At 41.0% G+C, this 19,806-nt stretch overlaps 1 protein-coding gene across 8 annotated transcripts in view; it reads left to right on the top strand.

Annotated features, from left to right (window-relative positions):
• The window catches only part of si:ch211-200p22.4 (phosphatidylinositol-binding clathrin assembly protein), a 120,227-nt gene that overhangs the window by 86,449 nt on the left and 13,972 nt on the right, over positions 1-19,806 (top strand). For 5 of the 8 annotated variants that reach the window (XM_055007669.1, XM_055007673.1, XM_055007672.1 and 2 more), the window contains 5 exons: positions 2,347-2,457; positions 10,764-10,904; positions 12,959-12,989; positions 13,385-13,517; positions 16,540-16,563. In XM_055007669.1, coding sequence (XP_054863644.1) covers positions 2,347-2,457; positions 10,764-10,904; positions 12,959-12,989; positions 13,385-13,517; positions 16,540-16,563 — 440 coding nt within the window. The remainder of the gene's footprint in view (positions 1-2,346; positions 2,458-10,763; positions 10,905-12,958; positions 12,990-13,384; positions 13,518-16,539; positions 16,564-19,806) is intronic. The other 3 variants (XM_055007674.1, XM_055007675.1, XM_055007671.1) reach the window with 2 other exon arrangements.

The following is a 19,806-nucleotide window of genomic DNA, read 5'->3' as shown; positions in this document are numbered from 1 at the left end:
GGTCCAAAATTCACATTCTTCGCTTAGATACCAGCCCTTGATGCTATCAGTCGAGATAAGAACCCCTCAACTTTTCCCAAAAATAATACAAAGGATGCTTCTATAAACATCCAAGATTGTAAATGTGAAAGAGCTGGTCCAGTTTTTAGTCCGATTATAGACAGGAGACGTATTTTGCTTGGTTAAAGGAGTGTACTTACACATAATTAGTGAGCTTAAAATGGATTAAAAGCTGGATTTTGTTACCTTTTTAGCTTTATAGTCTACCAACAAACATGAGGGCGGTATTAAGCTTGTCGTTTAATTCTCAACAAGAGGCGTACTTTTCCAAACTGTCAAAATGCTCCTTTAAATAAATTGCATTTTAGTCAAGGCAGGAAGACTGTTTTCCACTGCAGGAACTTGTGACCTGTTTTAGGGAAGTTTTAGTCCTTTGAGTGTGCTCTGACTGACAGTAATGTAGAACCTGTTTTAGGGCTTTTTTTAAAATAAAAGAACCAAACAAAACAAACTGCTGTTGGGGACATGACACTAATTTGTTCAACTCAGCAAGGAGACCGTTTTCTGCCCTCTTGATTGTCTTGTTGAGGAGCAGTTTACTCTTCTGTAGCGTCACCACGAACAGGATGAATTGTTACTTGGGTTTGGGCTACAAAGTAAAGTGAAAGAGGTGATTGTGGGGCTGTAGAATGCTCCAATTTCCTGCAGAAGAAAGCCACCTCATAAAATTTGCACACCCCAAAGTCTGCAATTCAGGAAAAGTATTTGCCCCTCTACAGAAATCTTCTACTTTTGCCTAATTACACGTTCAGCCCCAATATTGGTGCTAAGGCACAATTGCGAACCTCTCATGTTCAGAAAAGTAAGATTACTTTAGAAAACCTTTTTCTAGTTGAAGAATTGCTTTCTACCGGTTTCACTATCAGTGACATCATGCCTGTTAATAATTATTGTGGCGTTTCACGGTGATATTTTTTTGCATCGGATCCCACATAGGCACCGCTCTCTGAGGCTTTGAGCTCTAATCCCCAAAAGGGATGAAGACAAAGAAAAAAAACAAACAAAAGGTGCATCAGTGGATTTTCCTCGTGCATGGGCTTAACTCTCCTCTGAAAGCCTGACATTCCCAGCAGCCCTGTGCAGAATCCCAAGTTACTAAGTGACAACAATGGCAGTGCACTGAGGACTGTTGTGTCCAGGTTGCTAATCTGATGGGATTAGTTTAGCAGGAGGTGGTGGAATCCTCGCTAGAGAAAGCCCACCACTTTGGTTCACTCTGATGTACAGTATCATTCAAAAGTTTGGGGTCACTTAGAAATGTCTTTATTTTTGGAGCTCGAGGTAGGTGTGAGGTGGCACCATCATTTACAGGAAAGTCGCCTTTGTGTTTACATTGTGGTGTTGGATCAGACAGGTTCAACCGCAATGTTGACTCTACCAGTATACAAACTAATTTTTACTTTACGAATATAGCAACTACTGTTAACTCTACCAGTATACCAACTAATGTTAACTCTACCAGTATACCAACTAATGTTAACTCTACCAGTATACCAACTAATGTTAACTCTGCAAGTATACCAACTAATGTTGACTCTACCAGTATACCAACTAATGTTGACTCTACCAGTATACCAACTAATGTTGACTCTACCAGTATACCAACTAATGTTAACTCTACCAGTATACCAACTAATGTTAACTCTACCAGTATACCAACTAATGTTGACTCTACCAGTATACCAACTAATGTTAACTCTACTAGTATACCAGCTAATGTTAACTCTACGAGTATACCAGCTAACTCCAGTTCTGTCAGCACAAAGGAAGTACAGCACAGGAGGCTTTGTTATGTTAGCATACACTATTGTTCAAATGTTTGGGGTCAGTTAGAAATGTCCTTATTTTTGAAAGAAAAGCAGTTTGTTTCCATGAAGATAACATTTAATTGATGATAAATCCAGTCTAGACATTGTTAATGTGGTAAATGACTATTCTAGCTGGAAATGGCTGATTTTTTAATGGAATATCTCCATAGGAGTACAGAGGAACATTTCCAGCAACCATCACTCCTGTGTTCTAATGCTACATTGTGTTAGCTAATGGTGTTGAAAGGCTCACTGATGATTAGAAAACCCTTGTGCAGTTATGTTGGCACATGGAGAAAAGTGAGTTTTCATGGAAAACGTGAAATTGTCTGGGTGACCCCAAACTTTTGAACGGTAGTGTACATATCTGCAGCTGTTTCCTCTGTAAAGAATGTGTCAGATGAAGCGAGTGCTATCTCATGCAGCTTGAACAGCACGACCAGGACCTTAATCAGTCATATTTAACTGCATTCCTCAGGAATGGAGAGCCAGCCTCTGCAGCAGACCTCCTCGGCCATGACCGTAGATTTCGATGCCGTGTTTGGGAATAAGGCCACACCCAGTAACAACGGCCCACAACCTGCAGCTGGTAAAGCCCTCGCTGTCCGACTGTCCGGACAGACCCAGAAACTAAAACCTCTTGGCTTTTGCTGGCAGCGCAAGCGTAGCATTTAACTAACCCCTCTGACTAGCTCCAGCAGCTTGTGGTTGTTCCTGCAACTGGATGGGCATTTTGTAACTTTCTAGCTCTGTTGTTTGAATTCTTATAATTCACCCAAAGGCTTTGAGAAAAGTTTAAAACCCAGAGACGAGAGATCAGTTGACTTCAAATTCAGTAGATTTTGAGATTTCGAATCTTCAAATCCCGAAAAACCAAACTGATCTTTTAGTTTGATACTCGTTTGTGTGGTTTGATGAGACTTGAGATGGTAACAACCTCTCAACTGTCATCAGATTTTCATTTTGCTAGCTGGTGATTTGCACAGGAACATAAGAAGGGTTTGGAGGCAGAGTGGTCTGACCCACTTTCTGTAGTTTTTGGGGTTCAAAGTTTTGTGTTTTCTTGAATGGTCTAACATTCCACTGCAACGCTGTATTTGGGTTGTGGGTTAGACCACTTGGCCACTAAAATCTAGACCATAAAATATTCCAGAAATTATCTAAAATGCTTCTATTTTTGTGAGCTAGACCTCTCTGCTTCTAACCCCCTCATATAACATCACGTTTTCCTACACAAACTGCTTGAGAACATGTGCTTTCAGAGCTTTTTTAGGGTAAAATGTTACCTGAAAAAGTAAAAACGTTAACTGATCCCAGGCCTGCTTTTGCTTTTGTCTTTTTCTTCCAGTCAGCAAGATTACTAACCTCTAAAAAATGCTAAAATGCTCATGTTAAATCTATTTATGTTGGCGTTTCATTGTCTTTTATTGACTTTAACGTGACGCTTTGTGAGTCTTATCAATTATAAAGTGATTCTGAAAAGGGAAATGGATAATCAGCATTTTTATTATTTGATAGTTGCCTGAAATCTTTGAATCCAAGGTAAAATGAAGTCTTGAAAGTCGGAGACGATGTGTAGGAACCTCTCCTGTTGTGGTTTCCCACCTGTTATGCTAACAGCTTTAGACTGATGGCTCTTAAGTGTTGCAGGTCTGAGACTTTGGCTCCGTTCCCTCCTATTAGCTCACTTTCTTTTAACCTCTCAGCAGCTGACACAATCAATCTCGGCGCTTCTCAACCCTTTCGGCTCCCGAGACACTCCTGCAAAGCATATAATTTTAAAGCAGATAAGAGCGACTGCCTGCGGAGGTCATCTAAAGACTATTTTCATCATAAAGGCAGACAGAAGTTCAGAAAAAGGTGTAGGTTTAAACTTCAGGAGCTCAGACAGAAGTTACCGAGTGGGACTTGGGAGCTCTTTGGTGAAAAGTGGCATCATGTTAAGCCATGGTTCCTTCATTTCACAGGTTTAGGTAGAAATCATTTCAGCTCCCTTTGCAGGAAAGCTGAAGGATTTTTGAGAACCCAAAAGCTAATAAGGCCTAGAGATGTTTTCAGGAACACATGAACCACTGTAAGACTTTGAGAACCTTTCCAGGAACCTTTCAAGGCACTCAGGAAGTTTTCCAAGAGCATTTTTAGGAACTTGTATGTTTTTTTCTTTAAAACTTAAGAACCTTTTTGAGACTTCAGAAATATTTTCAGGACCTTTTCAGCTCAGGAACTTCTCCAGAAAACCAGGCACCTTTTAATTTATTCAGGAATCTCTTTCAGAACTTTTTAAGAAACCCTTCCAACAAACCGTTCACGATTTCCAGGAGCCAAGCAACGTTTGCAAGTCATTTTAGTTCAGGGGCCAAATACAGATAATAACCTATAAATAACTAATGTTTTCCTTTGTTTTAGTGCAAAAAAGTACATTTTGAAAATGTTCGCATTTAATAAACTATCTTTTTTACAAAACATCATGAACAACATGAAGTTTCTGAAGCAAAATAATTTCAGCAGTATTATCCCTCAGTTTATCATTTACTCATTACAACTTACAGATCAGAGTATCTGGAACTGAACAATCTACTATTTTACTGTATGATCAAAACAACTTGTCAAGATGTAGGGATTATTTTAATCATTTCCACGTCTGTGAAGTAATCCTGACCACTGAACTGACACACCACAAGGCTAAGTTATAAAATTTTATATAAAAGTTGTGGCAGTTCATGAGCATTAAGGTTCCACCAAACCTGACTGACATTATATTGCACCAGTGTCCTTAAATATTTCCACAGTAAATAGTCATTTTCACAGGACTTTATTCTTCAGTCTGCAAAAGAATCTGAAGCAGCATTTTACATCAAATCGGCTTACTCCCTGTTTATTAGCTCCTGAAACTTAGCATCTCTTTTTTCTGTCTTGAGAGGTCACTGTCCTGGAATAGCTGTCGGTCTGTTTTACTGTTTATTTGTGTATCATGTATGTGTTTTATATAACTGATCCCTCGTCCAGGTCTCCCTTGTAAAAGAGATTCATAATCTCAATGGAACTTCCTGGTTAAATAAAGGTAAATAAATAATCTTTTTTACACATTCCGTAGTCGTCCAGCCGGATTAGACCCTCCAAGTGGGGTCTTGCTCCAGCGACTATTTCAGGTCCGAACTTTTATCAAGCTTTCTGCTCGTCAGTCAGCATCAGTTTAAATTTGTCTGAATTCATCAAGCAGCTATTTGAGTCACTGCACTCATTAGGACGACTCGATCAGAACAGAATCATCCGGCAGAGACAGATCACTAAATGTGGGAGAGTCTATCCTAAAATCTCCCAAATTAAATCCTGGCCGTCTTTTGCCACATTATTATCCTCATTGGGCAGAATTAGTCGTGTTTGCGCAGCTGTAGCGTCGCCTCTTCAAACGTTTCTTTTCGTATTCGGGTGATTTCTGGCTTGTTCTAATCTGGTGTAACCTCGCCGGTCTCTGCTTGCTCTGCTCAGATTTAACAGTTGGAGGCTTGTGGTCCTGGCTTTGGACGGACTAACTTCTTTCTATTAATAGAGCTCGTGTTGAAGCTGCAACTACCAATACACCATCTGGGCGGCTGGCAGCATCTCACACAAATCCCAGCGTGTGCGCAGCCAATGTGTGTTTGTTACCTGTGTGTTTGGATTTTTGTTTTCTGTAACCGTCCATGTCGGCGTTTGTCGTCGCTCCATCCCATCTGTCTGCTTCTGCTCATTTTGTTTTGTTGCCGTCGCCACCTTCCTCCTCCTCCTCCTCCTCCTCCTCCTCCTTCCTTCGTTTCATCTCTGTCTTTGCCTCATCGTCTCCCCATCACACTTCACAAGGCGAGAATCACCCAGGCAACTCCTTTCCATCTGCTCCCCTCCTGACATTCACAATTCAATTCTTTTCCCTCTGTCTCCTCTGAACGGTTTGTTATCTGCATTTGTTTTGGGTCCACCTTTTAACCATGTTGTTAATCTTTTCTTCTGGAGGGCTTCATGTCCTCTGACTTTTCTGCCATTCGCACGTATTTTTCAGCCATTTTCAGCGAAAGATTGCTCATGTTGTTTGTTTCATCAGTGTTTCTGAGCAGATGAATGTCAGCGCTGTATCTGTTATGTCTTCTTTTTAAATGAGGTTTGAGGTTTCCGATAGTGTAAACTATACAGTGCCATGCAAAAATGTTTGCCCCCCGTACAGAAATCTTCTATTTTTGCATATTTGTCACACTTCAATGTTTCAGATCATAAAACTAATTTTAATGTCAGACAAAGATAACCCCAGAAAACACAAAATGCAGTTTTTCGGTGATGATTTTGATTATTGAAGGAAAAATACTGTCCAGCCCATCTTGCCCTATGTGAAAAATTAATTACCCCCCTTAGCTACCAATCTACCAAATGACCAAATTCATTCATCAGTTGGGTTCAGTTTCTCCATCCACACTCACATATGATTACTGCCAGGCTTGTTGAACCTAAACATCACTAAATAGAACCTGTCTTCATTGTGAAGTAGCTAAAGGCTCTGAAAAAGCAGCACATGATGCCACGTTCTGAAGAGATTCAAGAACAGATGATGAACAAAGTCATTGACATTCATCAGTCTGGAGGGTTCCAAAGCCATTGCTGAGACTCTGGGACTCCAGAGAACCACAGTGAGAGACATTATCCACAAATGGAGAAACATGGAACAGTGGAGAACCTTCCCAGGAGTGGAACAACCACCAACATTTCTCCAAGAGCATCAACATCTAATCCAGGAGGTCACAGAAGAACCCAGAGGAACATCTAAAGATCTGCAGACCTCACTGGCCTCAGTTAAGGTCCGTCTACATGATTCCACAATAAGAAGATTCTATGAGGAAATGGATCCATGGGAGAGTTGGAAGGATCAAACCACTACTGACCAAAAAGAACGTGGAATCTGGTATTTACAAAAAAATATCTGGATGAGCTCCAAGACTTTTGGGATAACATCCTGTGGACTGATGAATCACAGGTAGAACTTTCTGGAGGACATGGGTCCGTTCCATCTGGTATGAAGCTAATACTGCATTCCACAAGAAGAACATGATACCAGCAGTGAAACATGGTGGTGGTAGTGTGATGGTTGGAGGACCTGGACGACTTGTCATCACTGATGGAGCCATGAATTCTGCTCTCTATCAGAAAATCCTCCTGGAGAACATCCACCATCAGTTCATGACCTAAAGCTCAACACTAATGGTTTATACAGCAAGACAAAGACCCAAAGACCACAAGCAAGTCCACCTCTGAGTGGCTCAGAAAGAACCAAATGAAGGTTCTGGAGTCAAAGTCTGGACTTGAATGTAATTGAGATTCTGTGACAAGACCTTAAAAGGACACTTCATGATCTAGAACCATCTAATGTGACTGAATTCAAACTATTCTACAGAGAAGAGTGGAGCAGAATTACTCCATGGTGATGGAAAAGACTGATCACAAGCTGAAACAAACATTTAACTGCAGTTCAGGGGGGCAGTTACTTTTTCACAGGGTGATACAGGTTTGTTTCTTATCTCGGTCTAAAATGCAATACATATAAATATTAGATTGATGATCTGGAACATTTAAGTGTGAGAAATATGCAACAATAGAAGATTTCTGTAGGGGGGCAAATACTTCTGGATGTGCCATGCCTGAAAGGAAAGCTTGACAGACAACAGTAACTAACTCATTTTTTATGGAGCTAATAAATGTTTAAACCTGCAGTGCAGAGCCGTGGTCTCCCCTTCACACAGACAACGTTGATATGTCCTAAGTTTTTCCACCACTTCCTCACCACCAGCACCAGATTTTTAAACTCTTTTATTCTGTGAGATACTGAGAGATGTACCTGGTTTAGTCATCGCTGTCTGGCTGGAACGTAATGGACATTCACTTATGTGTAATGGTGCACTCTAGCTTCAAATTAATAAGAGAATTATTCCTCGCTGTCAGATGAGAGGCCTCGGCACTCACAGTGGTCATTAAATGAGGCTTCAGCATATGTTTTAAAGTCCGTCACTGTTGGCACCTGTGAGGAAAGCCGGCGACCCTCTTCATCCACGATGGCTTTGCCCCAATTCTGCTCGCTGTTGCACGCCGGGTGCCAATTATGGTGTGAAGCTCTTCTTGTAAAGCTCCTGTCATGTCTTAATAAAGCCATAAGGGACGCTTAGGTTTGATAAAGCCGGCGATGTTTCCATTCCAGCCTGTTTAAATTCCTCCTCAGATCTGTTGGTAGGAAGTGTTTTGGGAATGAACCCTTGCCATGGATTAACCTCCTTCCTTCACTTTTGATATTAAATACTCTACTGACTGTCGGATCCATTGTTGAAATACCAAAGCTAACACTGATATCGTTATCCTCCTTCTCTTCCTCCTCCATCACTTTGTTCTTCTTCTTCTTCCTCTTCTTCCTCCTCCTCCTCCTCCTCCTCCTCCTCCTCTTCTTCTTCTTCTTCTTCTTCTTCTTCTTCTTCTTCTTTCTTCTTCTTCCTGTTCTTCCCTGTAGTGTATGTGATCTACTGACTATTTTGTTTTTTTCTTTCTCTTTTTTTCCCCCTCCCTTTATCTCTGTCTTTGTTCTATTGCTCCCTTGGTTCAATTTAATTCACTAGGCTTTACTGACACGGTGGTTTAAGAAACAGAAAAAAGAAAAGGAATCACCCACATTGCCAGAGTGTTTTATCACAGTGACAACAATAATGGAAATGCCGACAGTGGGAGAGAAATTAGAGTGGAGAGAATTAAAAAGATAGTGAGCAGAACTGGGTTTCTCTCCTCGTCTCTCCCCTATGCTCTCTTAATTTCCCTTCTTGGCTTGTTGACGTTTTTCTTCCTGTCTTCTCGACTTCTTCCTGTCTCTGTGTGTTTTCCCTCCTCTCCCTCTTTTTTCTCTCATCTGCTAAGCTAGCAGGAAAAGTGTTTTCTGAATCTCTTGTGTCAGCACCGCTGTCAGACCTACACATCGCTTCCTAACTAAATATTATTCCTCCCTTTTTTTTCCCACCGTCAGTTGCCTCCCTTTGGTTTCTTTTTTTGTAATGTTTTGCAGGAACACTGTACTTCTGCAGCAGTACAGCTTGTGCATCTCCTGATTCCTGTTTTGTTGCCTCGCTCCTGTCTTCGCCTATCCAGATATTGATTTTTAAAGCCTCTAGCATGGGTTGAATTCACACGTATATAACAAATAATAAACAGCTTATCACGAAGGTAGAGCAGCTTTAAGTTCTGCTTCCATTTTAGTCACGTTTTCAACACACACACACATGTACACTACCGTTCAAAAGTTTGGGGTCACTTAGAAATGTCCTTATTTTAGAAAGAAAAGCATTTTTTTTCCACGAAGATAACATTAAATGAATGATAAATCCAGTCTAGACATTGTTAATGTGGTAAATGACTGTTGTAGCTGGAAACAGCTGATTTTTAATGGAATATCTCCATAGAGGTACAGAGGAACATTTCCAGCAACCATCACTCCTGTGTTCTAATGCTACATTGTGTTAGCTAATGGTGTTGAAAGGCTAATTGATGATTAGAAAACCCTTGTACAATTATGTTAGCACCATGAATAAAAGTGTGAGTTTTCATGGAAAACATGAAATTGTCTGAGTGACCCTAATGTGTTGAACGGTAGTGTGTACTCCATCACACCTCCAGGTTTCCAGCAGCAGAGTAGCGCCGAGCCATTAGCAGAATGAGTGTTGACATGGGAAGTTGTTAACGGAGACACTTACAACACACATAGACACCATCGCAGGAAATTACTCTGTCATTTGCACCTACCGGCCATGTGCAAACACAATTGCTTCTCACAGACTCACACAGAAACACACACATATATGTTCAAAACCAATCACCGCTGGAGTCAGGGTGTGTGTACACCACGGCTCCGAACAGATAAATCAATCTTCTTGAACAACCGCTGCAAGCTACTGAGTCAGGGATTATAGACTCACCGCCATATGACAGTCAGAAAAAAAAAAACAGCATATCTGCTTAACACAGGAAGAAGCTCTATCTGTGTAGGTAAATGCCAAAAATAGTTCGGGAAGAATTCAATTAAGCAGTGAGATTGAGGTTCATATTAAGGAGTCACAACTCAGCAGTATTCTCAGATCAAATCTGTCCGGCGCTGCTTCATTAAAATGGTCAAACCATGAGTCGACGAATTTAAAAAGTTGGAGAAATTAGGTTGAAAGTTGAGTCGGCTGTAATTAGATTCAGGATTAAATGTCTGTGCGTTGATCTTCTCTTTAACTTTCTTCTCAAGTTTTTAGATTTTTAAAACCTCCCAATTAATTGTTCTTCACTGTCCAGCTTTCCTGACTTGCATGATGCATCATTTCCTGAGGTGACATTAGTTTGATTACACGAGAACAAAGTGCTGTCTTTGCTAACTGTGTGAGCTCCCTGAATCTAATAAAGCGCTAACGTTAGCTACAGTCTGAAATAGTAGCATCCGGGACCAGTTTCCACACATATTGCACGAGTTTTTTAATCTTTTGTGTTTCTCCTGGCTGATAACAGGTTTGGTAGCCAGCAAACTCACTTTAAAGCAGACAATGACAGTAATTTGCTGCTGAAAAATCAATCGTATCACTTCAACATATGGAGAAATCCGAGGCTTGAAAGGCCTCCTGTGCCTAGTTACAGTTGCTAAGCTGTAATTGAACAGTCACTGTTGAGGGAAAGGGTTTAGCGAATGGTCAAGCCTGCCGCCCCCTTAAATGAAAATCCTGTTTGCTCTTGCTTTTGTCTGTCTCCGTGTGTGTGTTGAACTTTCATATGTTAATTTCTCTGTGCGATGTCGCTACCAGCCTCTCTGGTCACGAATGCACAGCTTTCTCCAGCTCATTTACACATGCGAGTTGATTTCTCCTTCAGGTTTCGATGCTCTCGGAGACCTGTTAAAGCCGACAGTTCCCACGCACACCGCACCTCCTCTTCCTCCTCAAATGGCCATCCATCCTGGAGGAAAGCTGCTAGCCAACGACCTCGACTCCTCTCTGGCTAACCTCGTGGGCAGTGAGTGTCGAGCTGCAAATGTGTCAACAAAGAGGGAAAAAAAACTCTTCACAAGTTGAAGTGTTTGCAGCAGAAATGGTGGAACAGTTACATAACTTCACACAATGCCTGGCCTTGAATCTATGCATTGACAAGTTTAAACCAGGTTTCTTTTGCAGTCACTCAGTTATTAAGCATACAGTGCTGTGAAACAACAGAAATCTTCTATTTTTGCATGTTTGTCTCACTTAAATGTTTTAGATCCTCAAACTACTTGATTGTAAGACAAAGGTAACCCAAGAAAACACAAAATGCACTTTTTAAATGATTTCATTCATTGAAAGAATACTCGTGTCCAGCTCATCTTATCCTATATGAAAAAATAATTGCCCCCTTAGCTACCAATCTACCAAATGACCAAATTCATTCATCAGTTGGGTTCAGTTTCTCCATCCACACTCACATATGATCACTGCCATGATTGTTGAACCTAAACATCACTAGATAGAACCTGTCTTCATTGTGAAGTAGCTAAAGGCTCTGAAAAAGCAGCACATGATGCCACGTTCTAAAGAGATTCAAGAACAGATGAGGAACAAAGTCATTGACATTCATCAGTCTGGAGGGTTCCAAAGCCATTGCTGAGACTCTGGGACTCCAGAGAACCACAGTGAGAGACATTATCCACAAATGGAGAAACATGGAACAGTGGAGAACCTTCCCAGGAGCGGACCAACCACCAACATTTCTCCAAGAGCATCGACATCTAATCCAGGAGGTCACAGAAGAACCCAGAGGAACATCTAAAGATCTGCAGACCTCACTGGCCTCAGTTAAGGTCCGTCTACATGATTCCACAATAAGGAAGACTCTGGGAGGAAATGGATCCATGGGAGATTTGGAAGGATCAAACCACTACTGACCAAAAAGAACATAAAGGTTCATTTGGTATTCACAAAAAAGCATCTTGATGAGCTCCAAGACTTTTGGGATAACATCATGTGGACTGATGAGTCAAAGGTGGAACTTTCTGGAAGACATGGGTCTGTTCCATCTGGTATGAAGCTAATACTGCATTCCACAAGAAGAACATGATACCAGCAGTGAAACATGGTGGTGGTAGTGTGATGGTTGGAGGACCTGGACGACTTGTTATCACTGATGGAGCCATGAATTCTGCTCTCTATCAGAAAATCCTCCTGGAGAACATCCACCATCAGTTCATGACCTAAAGCTCAACATTAATGGTTTATGCAGCAAGACAAAGACCCAAAGACCACAAGCAAGTCCACCTCTGAGTGGCTCAGAAAGAACCAAATGAAGGTTCTGCAAAGTCTGGATTTGAATCTAATTGAGATTCTGTGACAAGACCTCAAAAGGACAGTTCATGATCTAAAACCATCTAATGTGACTGAATTCAAACTATTCTGCAGAGAAGAGTGGAGCAGAAATTTCCATGGTAATGGAAAAGACTGATCACAAGCTGGAACAAACATTTAACTGCAGTTGTTGTTGCAAAAGCAGTTATTAGGTTCGGGGGGCAATTACTTTTTCTCATATAGGTTTTCAATAAATCCATCTGTTTCAATACTGTATTTTGTTATTTGTGGGTTATCTCTGTCTAATATTCAATAAATATTAGTGTTAGTTTGATGATCTGAAACATTTAAATGAGAGAAATATGCAAAAATAGAATTCTTTTTTCACAGCACTGTATTAATACTAACACATACACACCTATCTAAAGACACAAAGAACCATTCTTCTATCTTTTTCTTTTGTGTGACAATATTACACTCTTCTTTTCTCCTCTTTTTAGCAGTTACTCAAATGATATCTACTTGATTAGAATCTGTTCTGGTAGCTTGCAAAATTTTAAACCACCTTTCATGAGAAATTTTTGATTAAAACTTGATTAAAAAGTGTTACACAGCGGAACAAGAGAAATGAGAGAACAAAATAACATCAGAGAGAAAAAAACAATATCTAAAAGCTGAAATACCTGCCTGGACATCTTTCATTTTACTCTTTTAACTATGATCACTCAGTTTCTCTGTGCTTTTCCCTTCCTTCAGATCTGCAGTTTGGTGGGACCCCAGCCAAGAAGTAAGTTTCCTGAGTTGTGATGGTACTTTTCAAAGTTGTGCTTGTGGTCCGAGTCGGAGGATTTATGCAGTGACAAAATATATATAGAGACGCCCTCCAGTTGTACTTGTCTCGGGAATCCTGGCAACAGTACAGACAACATTCAGTGCTAGAGTCAAAATCAAATTTATCATGAAGTGTTTTATGTGCAGAAGTCAGTGACAAAGTGTCTGTAGGCTGTTAAAGGTGAAAGACACTTTGTTAGTTCTTAAAATTCATGATGCACCTCGTGGGAGAATTCAAAACAAACAGTGGAGTTAAAAACAGAGCAAATGCGATGTTTTCACCCCCCTTGAGCAGGTGAAAATGCCTTAAATAAAACCTCCTGACATTGAGCTTGTTGCTGCGCTCTACAGGCCAGAGATGCAGTGGAGCCAACCGGGAGAGAAGAAGCTGACCGGCGGCCAGAACTGGCAAAACAAGACCATGTCGACTACACAGTGGAGCCCTGCACCGATGGCACCACAGCCCATGCCGGTACAACATGTGGTAAGGAGGCAGCACACAAAAACGCATGTTTAAAGTGAATTCAGCAACCTGAAAATGCATCCTAAAGGGTCCACCAAGGTGTCTGCAAGTCCTGGAAGTCTTGTACAGTACTGTGAAAAAGTATTTGCCCCCCTACAGAAGTGTTCCATTGTTACATATTTGGTTTTTTGAGTGACCGAGTCAAAGTCCAGACTTAAGTCTAATTGAGATTCTGTGACAAGACCTTAAAATGACAGTTCATGATCTAAAACCATCTAATGTGACTGAATTCAAACTATTCTGCAGAGAAGAGTGGAGCAGAATTACTCCATGGTGGTGGAAAAGACTGATCACAAGCTGGAACAGATATTTAACTGTGAGAGACAACCAGTTATTGGGTTCAGGGGGCAATTACTTACTTCTTGTAGTGTTTCCATGAAGCTTCAGTAAATCATCGTGTTTTGTGGGTTATCTCTGTCTAATATTGAGTAAATATAAATATTAGTTTGATGATATGGAACACTTGAAGGGCTTGGAAACAGAGTGGTGTGACCAACTTTCTGTAGTTTTTGAGAAAAATGGGTTCAAAGTTTTGTGTTTTCAAGAATGGCCTGACATTCCCCTGTAACGCTACATTTGGGTTATGGGTTAGACCACTGTGCCACTAAAATCTAAAATATTACATAAATGATCTAAAACTCAGTTTGGATGTTTTGTGGGTTCGACCACTCTGCTTCTAACCCCATCATTTAAGAGTGAGAAATATACAAAAATAGAAGATTTCTTCAAATACGTTTTAGCGACACTGTACTTTTGTGATTTATGAAAATATTGCTTTTTTTTTTTTTTTTTTATTAAGCAATGGTCACTTTGTTTCCCCAAATTCCGACGTTAGCAAAAAGCCAAACATGATAAGAAACAGGTGTTAGTTGGGCGGGCGGATTGGATATAAACTTGCAAGTTAGCCAAAGTTTCTTTATGTAGCAGTTTGATGGAAAAAGCAGGATACCCAAAAGACAAACTATCAACGGACTGGCTTCTAAGAGGCCATCCCAAACTAGGAAATAATCAAGGTGAAGTTAAAACGAGCTGTCATGGTATCCAAAAGTGGCAAAAATCGTCCAGTTGTCTTCTACTGAAACACTAAGAATTACAGAGGTTAAGAGCTAAGAAGATGATTTATAAGGCAGTGAGCAAGGGCATCACATAAAGGCAAGTCTAGAAGTCAGAGAAGTCCTCAGGCAGGTTGTTCCAAAGCTGAAAGGCACTGATGGCAGAACCACCTCCAGGTTTCAGCCAGAAGGGCCCCAGCTGAGGATCTCTTAATGGGCTCATATGGGTTCAACAGTGCTGCTGCATGTCGTCGCTCGGGGCCAGACCCGAACTTTAAAAGCCTTTGGTAAGATCTTCAAATCAATTCTGTGACGAAGAGACGACAGGATTAGAGTAATGTGAGGTAAAATTATAACCATTACAGTCATATTTCAACCTAGCTTCCTGGTTTAACTTCTCCCTGATGGCGTCCGTGGACGTTTCCTCCACAGTGAGGTGTTAATAACTGTTCACCATTGATTCCTGGATGATCTTACGAATCTGTTGCTCATGTTTCTCCCCCCACCTGATTGGATTTCATAAATGACGGCCAAAACTGTCACTAAACCGGAGTTAAGTTTTCTTTAATTCCTGAAAAGTTCTTACAGGAAGTTCCTCATGGCCAGGAGTCTTTAATGTTCCTCCAAACTCTGGATGTGTTTGAAAAGTTCTGGCTTCCTATATTAAAGCAGCAGTTTGACATTTGGGGGAAAAGTGCTTATTTGCTTTCATGCTGAGAGGTAGATGAGAAGATAAATAAGTCTGGGGTTGGTTTAGCTTAGCACGGTGGCTTCACAGACATCCACCTACCAGCAGCTCACTTATTAGCAATTTGTGCTGTATCTCATTTATCTTTTGGATAAAATAACGTCTAAAAACAGCATTTTGCTGTTTTATGCAGAGTTATGTGCTGGACCATTCCTGGGCTGATGGCCAGCAGCTGAGTAGCTTAGCATAAAGACTCCAAACAGCTAGCAGAGCAACGGTAACCCAATCCACCGACCGAGGGTGCGCTGTATCTTCTCTGTGCCTCTTTGCCAGAAAGCAAACTTCCCAGAAATGTCTCTTCTGCCAATTTTAGACGCAGAATCACTTTAAATATTTACTCTGGACTTTCACAAACCGACGGTGTCACATTTAGCCGATTGAAGCTTGCAAACACCTTGGCAGGACGTGAGAACGGATCTAAAATTGTTGCAGATCAAACGTTGAATGCTCCACCAGCCTGTGCATGCCTGTGTTTGGTTTTAGTCCTGCGTATAGACAGAGGTGTTGTGAGAATATGGGGTTGTGTATAGCAGCCTGTGCATGCAGTATATCTGTGGTTGTGAGTGTTTGCTGATCTTGGCAGCTTCTGATTGTCCTCCTGATCTCTGGGCTGCAATTTCTGGCTGACGAGGACAAACTGTCACTAACCCTTCTTCCTCTGTTTCTCTTACTTTCTTCTCCTGTTGATGCTTTTCTTTCTTTCTTTCTTCCCTCCCTCGCTGTCCCTTTCACCCCTGCTGCCTCTAACCTCCCTTTCCTCTTTTTTCTGCCCGTTTTGCACCGTCATCCACTCGTCTTCCTTCGCTCGTGTTTCTGTTTTATTGCGACTTTGTTTTGCCTTGTCATCTGCTCGTCCTGTTTTCCTGCTTTTGACATCGGCATGTTGTGAACCCTCGTTCTTCTTTGTTTTCCTTCTATGTATTGCTTTACTGCTTACGCCGTGGTTCTAACCTTTCTTTCACTTCTTTGTTTGTTGTTTCCCTGCTCATTTCTTTTCATCACTCCTCTCTCGCCTTGTCTCGGCTGCTGCGTCGTCACACCTGTTTGCTTCCCTCTTTAATCATCTCCTTATCATTTTCTCCCATTCTGTCTTTCACTTTTGCTCTCCTTCTTCTTTTCCTTCCTCCCTCCTCTCTGTCTTTCTCTGTCTTTTGTCCTTTTTCCCTGTCGCGTCCTGATGCAGAATGGAATGTTCTATACTAGTTATGTAAGTACTTATCTCTGTTTAGTAAGACAAGTCTTAACGAGGTGCTCGGAGACGTCTGCTCTGGGCTTCTCACCTCACCCTCTCTATCCTCCTCTTCATCTTCACTCTCTGTCACCTCTTCTTTTTCCTACGCCCCTCGGAGGCACTTGTTTCAGAACTCTGCTCTCGCCCAATTTCCACAAATAACCTTCTCACCTCTGTGCTACGAGCTAATGCTCTCTGCTAGTTATGTAAGCGCTAAAGCAAATTGACTGGTAACAGGAAGTTGGAACAAGGTGCTGCCTTTTCCTTCTCACATTTTCTACACCGAATTGATCTGAGAGTCTATTTTAAAGACGTCTGTGGAGATTCTGAGTCATCCAAGTCGAGGTAATCTTAAGGGCTTCGGCAGGAGGTAACTGGAATTTTGCTTCTTGGTGTAACAACCAAAAAGATCCAGTGTAGGTTTACTGTTGTGCCAACAAGGAAAATCTGGTTTATTGACTAAATGACAAAGTGAGGGATGTCTTGTTTTTAACAGTTGAATAGTAGTAGTAGTCTAAACTGTCACTTAAATAGAAAATGCTCACATAGGATACATTAGTTCTCAGATTTTTGCATGGAATTACTTTTGTAATAATGAATGGAATCTTTTTTTTTTTTTTTGTATATCAAACCCCAATTTGTTCCCAAATGGTTGTTGAACCAAAGAAACGAACAAAGTCCAGTTTCCTTCTACTGAGGCCCTTAGGATCTTGAATTGATCAGTTACTACCTTATTCGTCGTCTGTTTATCGGGTGATTGGCCATTTCACACTGCAGGAACTTGTTTCAAGGCGCCCCGAGAACCTCTTTCTGGACCGTTTGCATGGAGGAATAAGTACCTATTCCAGGATAGACATTTCTGAAATGCAGTGAAAAACTGCACTGATTTATCAAACTTGGAGAAGACATCAGCGTCATTTTATCAACCCTCTTGATGTCCTCTCTCCAACGTAAAATTCACCACATATACTAACATAACAAAGCCTCCGTTTGCTGTGCTTTCTTTGTGCTAATGGAACTGGAGTTAGTTGGTATACTCATACAGTTTACATTAGTTGGTATACTCGCAGAGTTAACATTAGTTGGTATACTGGTAGAGTTAACATTAGTTGGTATACTCGTACAGTTAACATTAGTTGGTATACTCGTAGAGTTTACATTAGTTGGTATACTCGTACACTAAGCAGTAGTTGGTATACTGGTAGAGTTAACATTAGCTGGGATACTCGTACAGTTAACATTAGTTGGTATACTGGTAGAGTTAACATTAGCTGGGATACTCATACAGTTTACATTAGTTGGTATACTGGTAGAGTTAACATTAGTTGGTATACTGGTAGAGTTAATATTAGTTGGTATACTCGTACACTAAGCATTAGTTGGTATACTCGTAGAATCAATATCGCGATCGAAGCTGTCTGATCCGACACCACAATGGAAACACAAAGGTGACTATTTCCTGTAAATGTTAGTGCCACCTCACACCTACCTTGAGTTCCTGCAGTGGAGATCAGCCTTTTGTCAACAAATCCAACAGAACAAAAACCCAACCGCGAATTGATCCTCCTAAGAAGTATTCCCTGTACATCCAGCGCCTGTTACATCTCCTTCCTCTGTGCCACGGAGCCCCATTGTTGTCCAAAAATCTATTAAAAACATCAAAGAAGCACACTCTTGCACCTTATTACAACAAACACGGGCCCAGCAGTTTATTTAGAGTCACACACTGTGACTCAGAAACGCTGTAAATACTCACCAGAGCTCCGGAGCTGCAGTTGAAATGAGTCCCCGACAAATCCTCAGTTTTCTGCTGGTTGAGTAACATTTGCTAAAAAGCTGTTTATGAAATTACAGAGCCCTTTTTCCTCATTTTTAGTATGAAGAAACTTGTGAAAGTAATGCTGAAGCGGCTAATTCTGCATTATTTCGCCTTTGACTCTCGCTGACAAGCAAGCAGGAACAGAAATTGCCTGTGGGGATTAATTCAGCAGCACAATAAATAAATGTTGTTCCCTTCAGCAAAACAAACTAAAATGTTTTTTTTCCTTCCTATATGGTACAAGACAAACACCCCTACGTGGTGCAGTCAGCAGTGACCAGAATCTGCCTTGAATGTACAGAAAGCTTTGACCACGAACAAATACAGCTTAGAGAGAAGGGAAATATTAATAGAACTGCTCATTACTGTCCCTGAGAAAGAAAATGTATCATCTCCTGTGAATATATCTCCAAACAGAGCCGCCATAACATAATAAATAAGTCATGGCAGCGGGTGGAAGGAATGTATCAGACATCACAGGTAACGGCGGTGAATAAGTCGGCTGTATCGCGTCGTGCATGACAAGTGAAACTCCCATGTCTGAGATTTTTTTGCACTTAAAATGCCATCCAGACACCCGGCACACTTCTTTAACCTTGGCTTGACCTTGCAGGACCGTTTGAGGTCGCAGCTTTGCAGAGGAAATCCAGAACGTCAAAAGGGAATAGCAGCAGTTGAGCTCCCGAAACGGGGGATAAAAGGAGTAGAGAAGAGAGATTTATTTTTCTCTTTAATAATAAAATAAAATGCACAGAGCAGGAGGCAGCGATAGAAGCAGCAGGTGAGAGGTTCAGGTACAGACTGATAAATGTAAAACACGATGCATGGAAAGAAAGATGGACTAAAACACCGGTAGAGATGCATAAACAGCATCTCACCTTCTAAAAAACAGCAAATAAAAATGGTTCCCACCGTCGTCTTGCACAAAGAGGCACAAAGACGGACAGATGGCTCGCTAATTAACAAGCGGCTAAGGTGACAGTAGAGTCAATTAAATCTTGAATCAGTGCTTCAAATAGGAAAACCACTGAGCGGGGCAGTAAACATATCTGACAGATAAACTGGATCCTCTTTGTTTAAATCGGGTTGTTTTCTGGCAGCCGACAGGTCGGTCTGATCGATGTTTATGAGCAGCAACTAACTAATTAAAGCAGAAACTAGTCAGTAGCATTAATTACCTCCAGAGATCAGTTCACAGGTTCAGATGACCTGAAACCGTTTTCATTTAGATTTCTTCACTTAGAATTGCTTCTTCTGCTCATCTTTACCTTTTAACGTAGCTGTGAAACCTAGATGTAGATAGATAGATAGAGAGATGGATATAAGGTTCTTAAAATGCTGGTATTTTCAGAAATGTGCAAAAATTGTTAGCATTTACAATAAAGTACCACTTGGTGGTA

Source organism: Amphiprion ocellaris, chromosome 23 (assembly GCF_022539595.1).
Source record: "Amphiprion ocellaris isolate individual 3 ecotype Okinawa chromosome 23, ASM2253959v1, whole genome shotgun sequence".
In the NCBI taxonomy this organism is placed as follows: domain Eukaryota; kingdom Metazoa; phylum Chordata; class Actinopteri; family Pomacentridae; genus Amphiprion; species Amphiprion ocellaris.
The sequence above is the reverse complement of the archived record's forward strand: the minus strand, read 5'-3'. Positions and strand labels throughout refer to the sequence as shown.